The following is a 19,260-nucleotide window of genomic DNA, read 5'->3' on the forward strand; positions in this document are numbered from 1 at the left end:
AGTTGACTATGTTGTAGTTTAATTACCTGTCCAGGTAGTTGACTATGTTGTAGTTTAATTACCTGTCCAGGTAGTTGACTATGTTGTAGTTTAATTACCTGTCCAGGTAGTTGACTATGTTGTAGTTTAATTACCTGTCCAGGTAGTTGACTGTGTTGTAGTTTAATTACCTGTCCAGGTAGTTGACTATGTTGTAGTTTAATTACCTGTCCAGGTAGTTGACTATTAGTTTAATTACCTGTCCAGGTAGTTGACTATGTCGTAGTTTAATTACCTGTCCAGGTAGTTGACTATGTTGTAGTTTAATTACCTGTCCAGGTAGTTGACTATGTTGTAGTTTAATTACCTGTCCAGGTAGTTGACTATGTTGTAGTTTAATTACCTGTCCAGGTAGTTGACTATGTTGTAGTTTAATTACCTGTCCAGGTAGTTGACTATGTTGTACTTTAATTACCTGTCCAGGTAGTTGACTATTAGTTTAATTACCTGTCCAGGTAGTTGACTATTAGTTTAATTACCTGTCCAGGTAGTTGACTATGTTGTACTTTAATTACCTGTCCAGGTAGTTGACTATGTTGTACTTTAATTACCTGTCCAGGTAGTTGACTATGTTGTAGTTTAATTACCTGTCCAGGTAGTTGACTATGTTGTACTTTAATTACCTGTCCAGGTAGTTGACTATGTTGTACTTTAATTACCTGTCCAGGTAGTTGACTATGTTGGAGTTCTTGTTTTCCCTCATCACCAGGATCTCATTGATGATCAGCTCCTTCTTGGGCTGCTGCTGGAGGTTCATCTGTTTAATCGCCACCTGAGAGACACACACAATGTAGGCATTTATAGCAGACGCTCTTAATCGCTCTTAATACCATGTAAAACACATGGTAATACATCAAATACATAGACAGTGAAGTGCCTCAGTAATCTCTAGGATCATAGCTAATAATATCAACTGATTATTAACCTTTGCATAAAAGATGAACATATCCTTTAGCTAGAATGTTATTTAGACAGATGCCAGGTCCATGTGTACAGTATGTAGCCTATCAGGACTCAGGGGTTCATTTTGTCACTAACTCAGGTACAAAGCAGTGAAATGCTAGTGGGACTTGTTACGCAGATAATGCACTGTAACGCAACTGTATACAATCTTACAATAAATGCACTTTGAAGGAAAAATATGTTATGCACACATTACGAGGGACAGGTGTGTCTGAGAAAAAAACAACAACCTAGGAAACAGCTGGAGTCCCGCACACTGTCTTCACTTACAGAACTTTATTTAAGCAACAGTTTCGGTCAGTCAGACCTTTATGGGGCGTCGACTCGACTTCATATACTGTACACAGGTGACGGAGGAAACCACGCAAAGCACCAAGCTGAACATGGGGAGCAATTAGGGGTTCAGAGTCTTGCTCAAGGACACTTCTAACTCTGGGGGAGCCCACAGGGATCAAACTGGGAACCTTTCGCCACTCTACCCCTGAGCCACTGCCGCCAGATTGGCTATTCTCACTGCACATTAACATGTATAAATGACTGTAGTAGGCCGAGGCCATTTTGGAGATTGTTTGCCTGTAAACGACATGCTCCCAGGCCAGCCACGTACGTGCCAGGGAGGCCAGGGTTGATGTAGTTAATCCCTTCTTCTGGGAGATGAGAAACCCAAACCCCCAAAACAAAACAAACCCAAACCACTTGAAATTCAACCGTCGATGTTTCCAAAAATGCTAATCAAGCAGCCTCCATTTCGCAGGAAGAAAAAAACAAAAGGTCTTAAAAGGACTCTGGCCGTGGCTGGTTTAATTGCAACCTGTAATTACTACGGTTATGTGGTTTCACCCATTCTGGACAGGAACCCCTTTTGGTGTTTAAGCTTTTGAAAGCTATTGAAAAATAGCAGATCTACAAGCTCATAGCGCTGCACCGAGCGCCGCACTATATGCACAGAAGAATCGTGAAAATGTGCCTCAAAACTTTGAATATATAATGTCAGAGTGAACATTTTAACTCAAATCTTTGCTTCTGGGGGGGAAGGTCCCTGGAACTACATTTTCAGATGGGGGTCGGCGGGCCAATTGCATATAATTCTGGGGGTCCTTGACATGAAATAGTTTGAGAACCACTGACATAGAAACATAGGGTTTTTCAGAAAACTGTCAGGATTTAGAAGACATTTGTAGAATTGAACTTTTAGGTCTACATGTAGGGTTAATTTACGAGCTAGAGAAATGCCGTGGCTGTATTTACCTCTTGGCCGGTGGCGATGTCGATGGCTGTGTACACCGTGCCAGACGCTCTGTGGAAACAGGAACAACTTATCACAACATGATACCATACGCTAAAGCTTTTCGAGGGGTGCTATAGCCTCTCCTATATACAGCTTTTGTCCCCACATAAGTCTCAATATTTCCCATCGACAATGAAAGGAGAAATTAGGTCACATGTGCGTCAAATATGACGTAAATCTGTGGCAACATAAAAACAAGTAAGACGCGCAAACACGGGAAGCGAACGCAGCTCGTACATATTTGGGTTTTGGACGTATAGCTGCTTTGGGGACTCCTTATATGGTTATGGCTGAGTCATGCAAACAAATCACTCAGCTCCATATATGGGCACAAAAGCGGGACAGACAGACACACACACACACACACACACACACACAGACATGATCTGCTAGGTCTCATAGTAAGTGCTCACTGCATTCGCAATTAAATGCCGTTGACAATGAAGGGAAAATGTACGTCATATGTAGACTGTTTAGGCAAACCGGCTAAACCAATCACATAAATGCAGTTGTTCATGAGATGATGTATAAAAGTAAGAGCGCCCCTCACTTCACACAGGTGTGATGTTTGACTTTTTAAACAAGCCTATTAAACACTAGCATGGCTGATGTAAAATCAGACAGAACAGAAGTAGCATGTGCTTAAATTCATATTTAGAAAATGTTTCAGATGTCAAACATGAAAGCTTCAAAATTACCTCATAGTCATGTTAGTGTTAAAAGTTACATTTCGTTGATGTCGGGCAGAAACCCCTCATATCCATATTTCGACTTTTCTTGTGTTTTTTTTGTAAATTAACGCCCCACTTGATCATACTACACACAAAAGCATAAAAAAGCAGAAGTTCCACAAGCCCCCCAATGCGGCGCGATCGATGCAACACGTTTTGAGCTTGTAGATCTGCTACTTTTGATGCGTTTACTTTGAATTATGAATCCGGGAAGGTAACGGTTTTGGACCTAATGCGAGGTTTCCACCCCGACAAGACGATTTGCATCCTTCAAAAGACCCTGAACATACAGTACAGTACAAGTGATGCATCATAAATACATTACAGAATGCCGACAGCTTTTTACCATTCACAAACCTCATTTGCATGGCATTGCATGTATAATAATAAGCATGTTAGTTTGGAGAACAATGCAGAATGTGGTCTGCGTTTGTTGCACGTGGTTGGAATAGCTATAGTGGGAGCCAGGAACGTGCACACATAGACATCGAAGGGGGCTTCGGCCCCTGCCCTTTTACCCCTTCTGTAAAACAACTGCCCTTATTTAACCAGAACACGAATGCAGAATTTACTAATGGTGAAAGAAATGCAAACGCCTCTCCCTCTCCTTTCCATGCAATATTCTTTAACTAATTTGTTTAGAAATTCATGTTGTTACTCCGCATCTCCAGTAAACTAGACCAGACTGCTGGGTTTGCGCCCCCAAAAAAGCTGATCTACAAGTACTTGAGAGCTTGTAGATCTGCTATTTTCGTCCAAATGTGCCCTCTTATGGGATTTCAGCCCACTGCCTCTCTAACACTCTCTGCACGTCTCTGGCTAGCAGTTAGTCTGAAGAGGTCAGAACTCCAGCGAGAGTTTGCAGCATATAGAATATCATTTATTGATAGAAATAGAACACGCCTCAAGCCAAAAGCCATCGATCTTGTAACAATAAAGTTGTTTTATGCAACAGTGGTGACAAAGTACTCAAGCAAGCCCCAGTGCTTCAGTGCTCCTGTAGCCAAATATGACCCAACTATACTAGTGAAGGTTGTAATGTTGTGTCTTCCTCTGTAATGTATTTTTGTTGTCTTTGATGTTTTATGTGTGGCTGTAGCTGGGGTGAAAGCCCAAGACAAATTTCCCTTGTGGACAATAAAGTTTACCTTGACCTTGAGTCAAATGAGTGCCATTACTGCTATTGTCGCTATATTATTTGAAATAAGGCTTGTGGTTCAATCACAATATAATATGCCATTTCCTATATAACTGTAGTGGAGTAAAAAGTACAATTTTGACTTGGAAATATAGTGAATACAAATAAAAACAACGTACAGATAATATGTAATTTATTTTTTATTTTATTTATTTTTTACCATTGAGCTAATAGAGCCGGCCTGCTTGCTCAGGGGATAAATTGAATCTTGACCATCATGTCAGAATTGGTCTGGAATGTGTCTAGGTGAGACACGACCTTTGACACCAACTAAATGTCTCAATAGAAGAGCAGGCAGGGAGACAAAATACAGCCACCCGGATTGTATAAATTATATCGTATTAGCATAATTTGCACCATACGGATTAAACAAAATAGCCTTTTATTAATCATAAAAAATGGTGACACTGTAAGTACAGTACTCAAGTACTATCCACCACTGTCACTATACTACTAGTGTTCTGACCTCCTTAGACATTTTCTCCTCACACCGACCATCGTGGAACTAGGTGTGCCTGGAAAAACACACTCCTCTGCTCGCCTCATACAACTACTTTATCCCCCCAAGCAGGGTTCAGTTTAAAGTATTATAAATGTATTAAAACTCGCAGCAGTCACACAGGCTGGAGGTTATCTTGCGGGTGGCAGACAGATAGAGTTTTGAGTTTTAATCCATTCAGGACGGGAACGCACCTGTGTCGCTTTAGCCTTTAAAACCATGTACTTTAAACCGTTATTTTAAACTTTAGCTGTTGAAAAAATAGCAGATCTACAAGCTCGTAGCGGGGGACTCGGTGTCACGCTACAAGCTTGTAGATCTGCCTTTTTTTTTAAGTCGTGAAAATGTGGCACAAACTCTTTCAATAATATATTCTTTCACAGAAAACGTTTTCAACTCCTATCTTTGCTTCTGGGGGGGTGTCGCTGGAACAACATGTTTTCAGATGGGGGGGTCGACGGCGGCCAAGAATTACATAATTATTTCTGGGGGTCCGACTCCTTGACATGAAATAGCTTGAGAACCGCTCATATAGAAACATATAGGGTTTTTCAGAAAAGTGTCATGATTCAGAAGACATTTTGTAGAATCTGGTCTAAATGGGTTAAATCCTGTCAGTGCTGGGAGACATCACATGCAGCCAGCCAGCCAGCCAGCCAGCCAGCCAGCCAGCCAGCCAGCCAGCCAGCCAGCCAGGTAGAATTCAAGCCTTTTGGCACCTGTTATCGTCCACGCTGTCAGCCACACCAGGCGGTATATATACACACTGTCGCTGAGCTATGAATAATGAAGCACACTGTGTTCCTGTGTTGCTTCCAGAGGCCTAAATGACTTCGCAGATAAAACTCAGTCAATAGTCTCTCTAAAAACCCAGGCCGAGTTTCCCTCCTCCTCCTCCTCCTCCTCCTCCTCCCTCTCTCTGGAGAGGAGACCCTGAGGAGAACAATGGAGCAGCTTAGAATCTATGCAGACCACTCTCTCCTGGTGCGTCGTCTCCACTGGGGAGGCAGACTAGACTATATATATATAGGCGTGTGTCCAAACTTTAAAAAAAGGGGCTGACATAATGTGCCTTCGGACTATAACAAATGTGATCTCTTTTATGTACAGGTACCAATCATCATCATCATCATCAATATTTAATATCAATGGTCTTAGGTTAGGTGTGCTGCATGTGAACAAAACACACAAAAGAAAATAACTCAGCCTTTTTGCAGCCTTATTTCACATCACCAAATGTTTAGCCAGACGTGCAAGAACAAAATTGTACTCTGGGAAATGCCCAGGTTAATAAAAAATAAAAAAACGTAAATGTAAAAATGTTGGGGTATTACAATTCAGTTATGAAGCCGAAGGCTGTATAAAATCTGTCCCCGGGCCGCATTTTGGACATATTCAGTTTCCAACAGAGACTACCGTATACTATAATCTCTGTTGGAAACGAAATATGTTCTAAACTGTTACTTATCAGGATTCAGTAGTAGTAATAGTGGGGCTGGGGCAGAGCGTTCATTTATGAAGAAAACAACACACAAACAGTTAGAATGTGGAGTTAAGAGGTTTCTGGCCGACAGCGACGATATATAGAGTGAGCGTGCGAGACAGCAGTAAGAGAGAGAGAGAGAGAGAGAGAGAGAGAGAGAGAGTGTGAGAGAGAGAGAGAGAGAGAGAGAGAGAGAGAGAGAGAGGAGATCAAAAAAGGGCTGAGCTCTACTGGCCCGTGGCCATGTCTTGAAACGGCTCTTTCTTTGCTTATTCTGCTACTCGTTTTTCCTCTCTCTCTCTCTCTCTCTCTCTCTCTGAAGCCCCCACCCCAACAACCAAACCCTCCTCTACCTCTCTCGCTCTCTCTCTCTCTGGAAAATAGCCACTAATGCCTCAAACTCTCTCTCTCTCTCTCTCTCTCTCTCTCTCTCTCTCTCTCTCTCTCTCTCTCTCTCTCTCTCTCTCTCTCTCTCTCTCTCTCTCTCTCTCCTGGCGAGACCGATGACCACAAACTGCTGCTGAATTGTATTTCCCTTAAAGCTGCAACATCATCCTCCGTGTATTGAGACAGAGAGAGAGGGATGGATGGGGACACTCCATCCCAGGGGCTGGCGATGGGACTCTCTGGTCTGGGGCCGTTTGGTCCTTATTAACCACATGAACCGTATGTTGTTGCAGACCAAATAACCCGTTTAGAGACCCGAGGACGATTGTCTTTTAAATCCTGAAATTCTGAAAACCCTCATGTTTCTACAGTATGTCAGTCGTTCTCAAACATTTTCATGTCAAGAACCCCAAAAATGATATGTAATTGGCCGTGGACCCTCATCTGGAAATTTGGTGTTCCAGGGATTGGAGTTAAAAACGTTTGCTCTGAAAGAATATATATTCAAAGATTTGTGCCACATTTTCACGATTAAAAAAAATAGCAGATCTTCAAGCTCATAACGCGGCACTCAGTGCCGTGCTATGAGCTTGTAGATCTGCTATAGGTTAGTATAACATAATGCTTAAAACACCAAAAGGGGTTCCCGTTCCGAGAAAAAATAGCAGATCTTCAAGCTCATAACGCGGCACTCAGTGCCGTGCTATGAGCTTGTAGATCTGCTATAGGTTAGTATAACATAATGCTTAAAACACCAAAAGGGGTTCCCGTTCCGAGAAAAAATAGCAGATCTTCAAGCTCATAACGCGGCACTCAGTGCCGTGCTATGAGCTTGTAGATCTGCTATAGGTTAGTATAACATAATGCTTAAAACACCAAAAGGGGTTCCCGTTCCGAGAAAAAATAGCAGATCTACAAGCTCATAACGCGGCACTCAGTGCCGTGCTATGAGCTTGTAGATCTGCTATAGGTTAGTATAACATAATGCTTAAAACACCAAAAGGGGTTCCCGTTCCGAGAAAAAATAGCAGATCTTCAAGCTCATAACGCGGCACTCAGTGCCGTGCTATGAGCTTGTAGATCTGCTATAGGTTAGTATAACATAATGCTTAAAACACCAAAAGGGGTTCCCGTTCCGAGAAAAAATAGCAGATCTACAAGCTCATAACGCGGCACTCAGTGCCGTGCTATGAGCTTGTAGATCTGCTATAGGTTAGTATAACATAATGCTTAAAACACCAAAAGGAGTTCCCGTTCTGAGAAAAAGCAGCAGATCTACAAGCTCGAAACGTGCCTAAAAGCGACGCCTTTTGAGATTGTCGATCTGCTACTTTTGATTGATTTTGAATCTGAATCCTGAAAAGTAATAATTTTGGACGCTGTAGTACACATTGTTGGCCCTGGTGTCCCCCAGGGGTCTATAATCAGTGGTGGAAAATAACGAAGTACAATTACTTCGTTACTGTACTTAAGTACACGTTTTGAGAATTTGTACTTTTATTTACTATTTTTATTTTTCTGTATTTTTACTTTTACTTCGTTACATTTACAAGTCAAAAATCGTACTTTTTATCCGCTACATTAAAATTGGACACCTTTCGTTACTCGCTACACATTTCCACGCGAAATATGCGCAATCTCCGCATTTTCCACATAAAGTTTATAAAGTCATCGCCTCACTCATTCGTTCACATTCACACAGAAGCATGGTGGTGCGGTGCGTTGAAAAAGCTGGACAAGAAGCGCCCGTCTCTCTCTCTCTCTCTCTCTCTCTCTGGTGAGGTGAATAAATAACAGCGAGCCGCGCTGTGTGTGTGTGTCTGACGTGCGCTGCATCTGCTGGTTATTGCAGTTCTGTTTTCGTCACATTATGTGACGAAAACAGAACTGCAATAGCAGCAGATGCAGCGCATGTGTATGGGACCATAGAGTATTAAAAGGAGTATGGGACTCACATACACATCTTAACGTCAGGAACGTTACACGACTCACCCATCCAGGTTATTGCAATAATAATCACTGTAGGCCGTCTTTACCGTGCATTGCATGTAAACGTCTGTCGAACGGGATGGTCGTTAAAGTTGATATCGGTTTCAACTTTATCCCCCAATAATGAAATCCACATTTGTGCATAGGCCTATAGCCTACTGTAGGCTTTTTTGACTCTATTTAGAAGACATTTTCAAGCTCTTGCTAATGAAATGATCGATTATTTTTATGGAGAAATCATTTTACATGCATCTCAATGGGAGACAGTTTGCCCTGCAAAGTGGAGTGGGTGGGGCTTAATTTTGTGAAGGGCTAATTATAATGCGTGAATTTTAAGCAATTATAATGTCTGTTTTGCAAATTGCAATGGCTCTCCCCATTCTCCCCTAAATCTGAAATATATTTTTGTGTGAGCTTGCTTGCACCCTGAGTTGTTTGTAATGTTTGTAATGATAATGAGTGGCCATGCAGTTTAGTTTCTAGTGTTTATCCCAACACAAACATTAAATGCCATTGATAATGAATGGCCAGTTTCGAGACGAGTGTTGAAATAAAGCCACTTTTGGACTTCATTTCTTTGTAGGCATTTTGAAAAGCATGTTGTACTTTTTACTTGTACTTTTTACTTGTACTTTGTAATTTTTACTTTTATACTTAAGTACATTTTTACACCGGGTACTTTTTGTACTTAAGTACATTTAATTTGAGGTACTTTTATACTTTTACTTAAGTAACTTTCTTAATGGGTACTTTGTACTTTTACTTAAGTAATTTTCAAGTAGAGAATCAGTACTTCTACTTAAGTAAAATATTTTTGTACTTTTTCCACCACTGTCTATAATAGGCCCCCCTACTTAATATTTCCCTGCTACAATTCTCTTGGCCCACAGAATAGGGTCACTACTCAATTGTTATTTTCTATATTGTTTAATGATGACGATAACTGTGGGGGGGAGGTGAAAAGGAGGAGAAAAAATGGTATGTTCAAACTGTACTACATTGTTGAAAACTATTACCAATAAACACATATAAAAAAATAAAAAAAGAATAGGGTCACTGGAGTTCAGCATGTGGTTAAACCAATATCCTCTGTGCTCCACCTGGGCTGCGGCTCCAGTGGTGAACACGGTAACAAAAGAACATCTTTTGGGGAGTATATGTACTTTAGTATCGAGTATTTTGGGGATCCACCGAGCCCCTCATCTCATGAAATAACACGGATTGGCAATTCCGTACATACACTACTAGAAAACATATGACGGATTTTAGTAGTATTTCTTATTTTTATTTTTTTTGCAGCTTTCGCCTTTATTTTATATTTTTTATAGAGAGACAGACAGTAGGCTGACAGGAAATGGGGAGAGATTATGGGGGGGGTGACATGCAGTAAAGGCCGTCGGGATCGGGAGTTGAACCCGCGGCACACTGCCAGACTCGGACTACCGGCCAAGGTGCCTCTGGACCGCTGAGCCAGGCTGGCTCACTTAGTAGTGAAGTGTCATTTTATTTCTGCCTCTTGGCCAGTTCCCACTTGTAAAAGAGACGCTGTCGCAATGTGACTCACCCTTGTCCTATTTTCTCGAAGCGCGTGTACTTCTTTTTGGGGTCCCCCACGCTCACGATGCTCCCTGTGTGAGAGAGATAACAGTTAAAACACACACACACACACACACACACACACACACACACACACACACACACACACACACACACATTAGGGACGACGCAATTTTAGGGGGGGCTTCATTCACACAGAGTCTGTTTGATTCAAACTGTTCCCGAAAACGGTTGAATTATGGTCCCCCGCTGGCCTTGATTCACATTGGTCTCGATACTTCAGCACCCTTCATGTCCCTCGATTCTTAGAGTACACTTCGTTCAACTGTATTCAGTGCTTTCACATCGCAGCGATCCGTATCCGAGTACACTTCGTTCAACTGTATTCAGTGCTTTCTTTTTTTTTTTATATATATTTTTTATCACACGATTTTGTAACCCATTTTTCACCCCTGTGTGAATCATCTAATGTGATCCTGGGCTCTACACACCCTCCACTAACCTAGTCCCCATATATGGGGGACAAGGGGAGAGCAACGGACTTGAACTCATGCTTCCTTCATGCCTGAGTGTCCAAGTTGCTCCTTTACACCTGACAGGGGGGAGTTTCCCTGGTTGGACGTAGCGCGTAGAAGGAACACGTTATTCCAACCAGTTCCTTTCCCCTCCATCAGGCGCCCCGGCTGGCCAGGGGGAGGCGTATTCAATGCTTTCACATTGCAGCGATCCGTATCCGAGTACACTTCAATCGGTCCCGGGAACGGTTGGGGGTGATCCGCTCCCACGACCGACGCAGAATTCACACTAACCACAACGTCTGCAAAGTGTTTCGGGGACCGGGACCATCGCACGCACACACACACACACACACACACACGCACACACACACGCACGCACACACACACACGCACACACGCTCACGCACACACACACACAGGGAGAGAGAGGGGGGGGGTGTCATCGTTAAGACATACTGAGCCTCTCCAGGATCTCCTCGTCGGTCATCTTGGACTTCTTCCTCTGGCGGTCGGTGTGGCGGTACATGGTGTTGGACGAGTCCTCCGGCTGGACCTGGGACTCTGGGGGCGTGACCACCTCCTTCACGGGGGTGGGGGGCTTCATGGTGGGCTCCAGGACGGAGCGCGTGTAGATCTAGGGAAAATAAAACCACCGTAAAACCTCTGTACTCATCGGGTCCACTCTGTACTTTCCCCACTCTTTTTACCCCCTCTACACCAAAGCTCTGTACCCGATCTACAAGCTCACAATGCATCACAATGTGTAGATAGCTTGTAGATCGACTATTTATTATACATTTGCTATATATCCCATTTAAAAGCTCACAGACGATATTTTCAGTACACAAAAAAAACTCACAGATTTGGTGTGCTCGGGCCGCGGCGCGATGACCGGCGGCGGCTCGTCGTCGTCCTCCTCCTCTTCCTCCTCCTCCTCCTCTTCCTCCTCTTCGTCGTCCTCCTCCGAGACGGGCGGGGCGATGGGCGGGGCGTCCGTCGTGGACGTCTTGGCGGCCTGAGGGGGAACGAGACCAGGTGAGGTGAGTGGGTTTGGCGTGTTGTTACGCTGCGTTGCACGCAGGCAGATGCAATGCTATATCTCCCCCCTTACCCCTAAACTTATTCGCCATTTTTTTATTTAAAAAGAATCTCTTCTAAAACAGTAAAAGTTTTCTGAAAAACGTACGTCGTATATGTTTCTATATCAGTGGTGCTCAACATTTTTCATGTCAAGGACCCCCATAAATATATGGAATGAATTGGCCGTGGGCTCCCGTTTGAAAATATCCAGAAGTTACAGTTACACCTGCATGACTAAGGTTAAAAAAATATGACAAAAATAATTATTCCAAGGTCAAGAGAATTCAGTTATCAATAATATGAATTCTATTCATTTTATCTTAACCGTATCAAGTACATATTTTTATGATCCATCATGTCTTTAGAGCGTACAGATGATAGAGCTGGTAGTCGTTGCAAGGATGATTAAAATATAAACCCCCCCAGCGGTCCTTGAGGTTGGTTCCAGGGGTCCCCAGGGTGTCTGTGGCCTATGAACAGCATAGCATTGCTGTCGGGAGGAAACTTCAGAACTTTTCCTCTCCATAAATCAGTGCTATTGAACACCCTTTACATCTGCGTGTTGTTTCGAAAATATTGAACCAATGGAAAGTAGTAAAAAATGCATTGGACGTCTTAATTGGACCCTCAAACTGTCTGCTAAAACAGCTAACTCCCCCACCTCTCCCCCTTCTCATGCAAGTAATTGACAATATCTAATATATCTCACAACACTAACTTTTATGAGGCAGTATTGCATTGTTTAAAATTTGGTTTTATTAATTTCCTTAAAAAAAATATAATTTTCATTTCGTGAAAAATGAACATTTTGGAGTTATGAGGTTTCCTCCGTCCGGACAGCAGACATATCAAACTGGAGGTCCTTGAAATTAAAACACAGATAAAAGAATAACATTTACAATGGAATCAAGACAATTATGAGAGAGGAGAGAGAGAGAGAGAGAGAGAGACAGAGAGAGAGAAAACAGAGCAGCATTGTGAGTGAGCGGATAGTGGTGATGGTGGTGATGGTGGTAGCGTGGTTAGACAAAGGCAGGTTCACACAGTGAGGTGTGGTTCTATGCTGTCTGACAGGTGGACTAACTGGACCTGGTGCCAGACAAGACAGGAACTGGTCTGACGATAGATCAGCTGTGGGTGTGGCTGGCAGCAGTGAGACCCATCAATGCCCGGCAGAGACTAAAGATCACGGTCGAAAAGTGATACTGCTTCATAGTGAGGAGTGGGTATAGGGACGGACAAAAACCCCCTTGGTAGGATTGTGAGAACGGCCTCAAAGATTGCCGGAGTTAATTTCAGTAGTCTAGACCAAGTATTTAAAAATCAGGTGCTTAAGAAAGCCAAGTCCATTTGTACGGACAACTCCCATCCCCTCAGCTCTGAGTTCAAGCTGCTTCCCTCTGGCATTCGCCTATAAAGTTCCAGGGGCCAAAAGCAACAGGTATAAGTTCTCCTTCGTGCCTCAGTGCCTGTAGCTATCCAGGCTCTAAATGCCGATAGGAGGAGGTAACTTGTCACCTGACTCACTTGTATGAATTATTTATACAACTGTTCTGAAAAAGTTATGAATTATAATGTTACACTGATACCTTGAACTGCCATCCTGTTTTATTGTTCTATGTGCCTTTTTACTGTGTTTTTGTGTTTCATGTTACCTGCCTGTGTTATGCCTTGCTGTAAACCAAATCGCCCCACGGGGACAAACAAATAAATGAACCTGAACCTGAACCTGATGTATAATAGCTAATATCGTTTAACGCAACATTCACACTAATCGTACCGTGGGAGATTTTAATTCATAGCTAAACTGTTCCTCATTCAAAATAGAATGAGGAATAATAAGCACTCCATATTAGATGATTTTCAGATATCCAAAAATGGCCGAACCAGCGGCCATTTTCGGCCAAATGCATATCAAAGTCGGGGGATCGTTGGCATGGAAAATGTTTTAGAAGCAGCGTCGGGAGTTTACCTTGTCGTACAACGCACTGCAGCTTCTGAGGCTGACGGGAGGGCCAGACGACAGCATACGGTTCTGAATGTGAGGAGTTGACACATGGACCACATTTTTAAAACTAAAAAAACACAGCACATTTTAAAAGGAGAATTTAAAAAAAAAACAAAAAAAAACAAACAAGCGGCACACACATAATGACACACACATAATATCCCAAACTATGAAGAACGATGAATGATTTCAATGATAGAAAAAGGACGGGTGTTTTCGATGAATCTATCATGATTAAAATGTAGTTTGAATGGGTTTGTATAGGAATGAATATCAAATATCTAAACACTGAATCGAGCCACTTAAAAACTGTCTGGGGTGTACTGTTCACATAAGCCCGAGTAGTAAAATGACCCAACGTTTCTTTTTTAAAGTGAAATATCCCTTCATTGTGTCTGCGGGATTTGACACATATTTTGCCAATACTGCTAAATACTAAATAATAACTACACTGGATCCGCATGGTTCTTTTATTTGCTGAAAAGGAAATGGTTTTGCACCAGGTTTCCAACCTGAGAGCGAGGATAATGTGTCATTACTGGCTGAATGTCTGAGTCCGGTGTCAGCAGGGTGGATCTTCCAGGATAACGTTCCTCTCCAAGCATACTGTCAAGGAAATGTGGAATACCTAAGTTGTACATTTAAGGACATCATAAACCAAACCATGAGAAGCTGTTTTCTGTGACCTGTGACTTGTGTGGTCTGGAGGGTTCTTCTCATTGGCGTGGTGTTAAAACCCACCTACTCCCTGAGGGGGGTAGTAATGTATTTAAGCTGAAGTCTAACTGAGATGTGTGGAGTCAGTACGTGGTGTTCCATTGTACCGCTTCACTGCTACTCCGTATTCGAATACAATTTATTCCAATACTCTGAAACTCTGAATTGTGCCTGTCTCATTATTGTTGTTTCAACTGTGTTATAAGTGCTCACCGACAGATTGCATTAACAATACCGGCCATACCGTCTGCTGTTAATTTCTTCTCACTTTAAAGGGACCATTGAGTTCCTCTCTGGCGACACGCTCATTGTCATCAGGCAGTCATGACGTTGGTGCTCAGGGACAAGGCTGTGGCTGTTGGGAGTGTATGTATGTATGCACATATACCAAGCAACCTGCACCTCCGCACGATGTTAAGACTGATTCAGACACATTCTAGGATTGTTTACCGGCTATCCTCATATAGCTTCTTGAGTCACACTACTTGTTGTTTAAGTCGCTCTGGATCAGCGTCTGCTGCTAAACTTGCTAAATTGAAAATTGTAAGTGCATGATTATATCAATGTTTTCCTCTCTCTGTGTACACAAACTATTTATATAGCGACTCTAGGACGCAATCGCCGTAGCTGTCAAAAGCGTTAAGCAAACAGCCATCGGCGACATTGGTTCCCATGGTGACGCCTCGATGCAGCGTGGGTCAAAAATAATAATTAAACACCCCGTCGCGCATCAGCTAACTTGCCGATATTGCTTAATTCTTACATGCGCTGGACAAGGAAGGATGCATGGAGCAATCTGTGTTGTTCTAAAACCGTTTTAATAAACATGGTTAATGTGACATATGGTAGTGTTATTTCTTCATTCAGAGCATGCCAACACATTACACAGCATAAGAGAGGCGATGGAGCAATCGGTATAAATGTATGACAGCTATAATTTCAATAAACATGGTTATTATGACATGGCGTTGTAGACACTACATGTAAGTGTAGGTTCTGCCGTAGTAGAGAGCAGGTTTATGTATCGAGCACCGATTCATTTCCGGTTGACGGAGCCGACTGCCGCAGCAGTCGTTGCTTAAAGTCGCTATTATTATAATCTTCATCTTTACTCCTAGCTGGGGTCAAAAAAGGCCCATCTATGTGAATCCAAGTATTAATAATTGTGTTTTCCGTAATGAGGAACATTGTAAAAGGTCTGTCATAAATTACTTTGACAGAATCGGGTGAGTTTTCGGCCTGAGATTTTTGCACTGGCTGCATTTTGAGAGCACGGCAGAGGAGATGGAAACAGTGCGACAATTCATTCCTGCATATAGACGACCGATATTCTTCACGTGACATACAGTAGTGCGCTGTATTATAGCCATGCCTGAAAATGTAGAGTTCATAATTTAGTCCAATACAATAAGCTATACTACGCATCAGTGTTGGTTGTTTTCGACGAAAAATGTTCGTCGACTACCTTTTTTCACTGACGAAAACTGGAATGGAAACTATAAAATGAAAACGAAGCTATTATGACAAAAACTAAGCTAAATGTCTTGACAATTTCGTCAACAGATAGAAACTAGACTAAACTGTTAGGCAGGGACTAGTGGCCAAGAGATCCGGTATAGGTCATTTTACACTTGGTTGCATGCTGAAAACAGCAGATCTACAATCTCACATCGCGTCGCAAATCAGCCATTACGACAGCATTAAGGCCCCCAAAGTCCCCAAAGCTAAAATATGGAGATACTGTAACGCAAGATGTTTCTGCCCAACAACAACAAGACTGTACCGTACAGGTACACACTCACAGCGGTAACATCATCTGTGTTCATTTACACATGGATAATGGATATTACTGTGTGTCAGGAAAGTCCCTCTTAAACCATCTAGGCCTAAATTCTAAATTCTGACAGTTTTCTGAAATACCTACAGCATGTTGCTGTATCAGTGGTGCTCAATATTTCATGTCAAGGACCACAAAAATGATATGTAATTTCCCGCTGGCCCCCCCATCTGAAAATATGTTGTTCCAGGAACATCTCTGTGTGCCGTGGACGGACGGCACTAAATTGTTTTACTTGTGTAAAAACATTAATAGTGCCTAAACCTTATGGGTTTCTAGCTCTAGCTTAACTTAATCCAATCAGCCAGCAGAGGGAACTCAATACAGGTTACAGGACAGACGAGAAGTGAGAACACAAACAAACAAACAAAAAGCAGACACACGTTGTCCTGGAACACTATAAAAGTGAAGCTGAGACATTATCTCTGTGTCCATTCTCCCTCCAGAGATTGGATTAAATTGGTATCCTGACCTAGCTGTTAATTGAAGAGGTGCTCACATGTACCTCACAAAAGGACAGCGCACATCATGACACAATACCTGTTTAGATGAGAACAACAAACAAGCCCTTGAAGGAAATGCCAATTCTGATATTATACGTGTATGACCGACTATCACAAGGCCTTAAAATGATTCCACACTGCATGAACGTTTTCACCCAGATATAAATGCAACACTATTATATACTGACCATGGAAATGGAATACACACAGCCGTCATCATCCATGTTGTTGGTTCAACTCCTCACTCCTTTCTAAGGCACGTTTGTCAAAACAACACAGCCAGATCAACTGCATAAGCCCCTCCTCAGACTTGACCTGGCCTCACTCAGATCCACCCCCCCCCCCTCACCCCCTCCCCATGGTTCTTACTACAGCTGAGTTTCTGCCCAGAGGGGACGACTCCTAACTGCATTTCGGCTGAAATACAACGTAAACCTAAAACATTCAAATTCTTACCAAAAACAAGCATAGCGATAAGTTACCGTCAATATGAAGCAGAGAATTTCAATGCATTGTAAAGGGGAGATCCAATTTGACAGTTTTAATAATTAAGTATTAATAATAATAAGCATTTAACTAGTCGACTATATAGATATATAGTCGATCTTACATATAGTTATACTGTTAACCCTAACCCTGTTAACCCTAACCCTTGACCTCCTACATAACGTACTAATAACCAAACCCTATAGCGCCTGTATATTTAATCAAAAACAAACATTTCACAATCTTTAAAAAATGGTGGATCTACAAGCAAGCTTGTAGATTGTATAGCTATTTTCTTTTTAAATAATATAATGTGGTGAAACTTCCTACATCTTTAGTTATAACAAAACTGTCGATGCTACTGTAGTTTGGCTGCTGTAGAGTTCATTGCACTTCATCATTCACTGTATTTTACTGTGTACAATAAAACACATGCCCTGTGGGCATGTCTCCTCCCTCTCTCTGTCTCTCTCTCTGACTCTCTCGCTCCAGAGAGAACGTAATTTTAGGAGAGGATAACGGAAACGGAACGCAGGTGGAAATAATCCCCCCGACATCCCTCATGACATCGAGGCCACAGCCTTTAGCAGAGAGAGGCCAGTCTGGGTCCATTTCATCCCTCATGACATGGAGGCCACAGCCTTTAGCAGGGAGAGGCCAGTCTGGGTCCATTTCATCCCTCATGACATCGAGGCCACAGCCTTTAGCAGAGAGACCAGTCTGGGTCCATTTCATCCCTCATGACATCGAGGCCACAGCCTTTAGCAGAGAGAGGCCAGTCTGTGTCCATTTCATCCCTCATGACATCGAGGCCACAGCCTTTAGCAGAGAGAGGCCAGTCAGTGTCTATACTCTAACACATTTCATCCCTCATGACATCGAGGCCACAGCCTTTAGCAGGGAGAGGCCAGTCTGGGTCCATTTCATCCCTCATGACATCGAGGCCACAGCCTTTAGCAGAGAGACCAGTCTGTGTCCATTTCATCCCTCATGACATCGAGGCCACAGCCTTTAGCAGAGAGAGGCCAGTCAGTGTCTACTCTAACACATTTCATCCCTCATGACATGGAGGCCACAGCCTTTAGCAGAGAGACCAGTCTGGGTCCATTCCATCCCTCATGACATCGAGGCCACAGCCTTTAGCAGAGAGAGGCCAGTCAGTGTCTACTCTAACACATTTCGGGCGGGAATCCCCTTTTGGTGTTTTATAAGCATTCCGTTCTACTTTAGCCATCGGAAAATAGCAGATCTACAAGCTCATAGCGCGGCACCGAGTGCCGCGCTATGAGCTTGTAGGTCTGCTATTTTTGAAAAATATTTGGAAAAATGTGCCGCAAATCTTTGAAAATGTATTCTTTGTAACGTTTTTAACTCAAATAGTTGCTTCTGAGGGCGTCCCTTGGAACAACATATTTTCAGATGGGGGTCCGCGGCCAAATACAGAAAATTCTGGGGGTCCTTGACATGAAAGTTGTTGAGCACCCACTGCCATAGAAACATGGGTTTATCAGAAAACTGTCAGGATTGAGAAGGCATTTGTAGAGGTCTAAATGGGCTAAGTGATATTGAGTGAAGCCTTTAGCAGGGAGAGGCCGGGGGCAAAGTGTGTGTCTGATATTGAGTGAAAAGAAAGAATTGCCACTTTTGGAGAACACATAAAAAAAGGACCTGTCTGGTCTTGGCAGAGCTATAGAGCATCAACCATGAGGCTGCTGGCAGGCCGTACGTGGAGGGCAAGGTACTCAACCCCAAAGTATAGAGAGATACTCCTCCTGGGTCCAATAATAATACTCAACTACAACGAGAAAGTCGCTCAGTCACGACTGTATACTTGAGTTAAAGTACTGGAGTGCTTGCTTAAAACAAACAAGTACCGGTATTCAAAAGTACAAATTACATTTTATTTTGTTTAATAGCAATGCATTGCTGTATTAAAATGTATAGAAACAAGATTCAAAATGTTTAATAATAGTGAAA

General features: G+C 42.6%; 1 protein-coding gene across 1 annotated transcript in view; it reads right to left on the bottom strand.

Moving 5' to 3' along the window:
* The window catches only part of LOC308327312 (serine/threonine-protein kinase PAK 3), a 94,441-nt gene that overhangs the window by 13,976 nt on the left and 61,205 nt on the right, over positions 1 to 19,260 (bottom strand). Inside the window, exons 6-11 of the mRNA XM_080780635.1 lie at positions 13,705 to 13,767; positions 11,512 to 11,667; positions 11,109 to 11,286; positions 10,142 to 10,205; positions 2,251 to 2,299; positions 699 to 811 (exon numbers count right to left, since the gene is read on the bottom strand). Of these exons, the coding sequence (XP_080636761.1) occupies positions 699 to 811; positions 2,251 to 2,299; positions 10,142 to 10,205; positions 11,109 to 11,286; positions 11,512 to 11,667; positions 13,705 to 13,767 (623 nt within the window). The remainder of the gene's footprint in view (positions 1 to 698; positions 812 to 2,250; positions 2,300 to 10,141; positions 10,206 to 11,108; positions 11,287 to 11,511; positions 11,668 to 13,704; positions 13,768 to 19,260) is intronic.

The sequence above is a fragment of the Protomyctophum bolini genome (genome assembly GCF_963924005.1).
Source record: "Protomyctophum bolini genome assembly, chromosome: 13".
Taxonomy (NCBI): Eukaryota; Metazoa; Chordata; class Actinopteri; order Myctophiformes; family Myctophidae; genus Protomyctophum; species Protomyctophum bolini.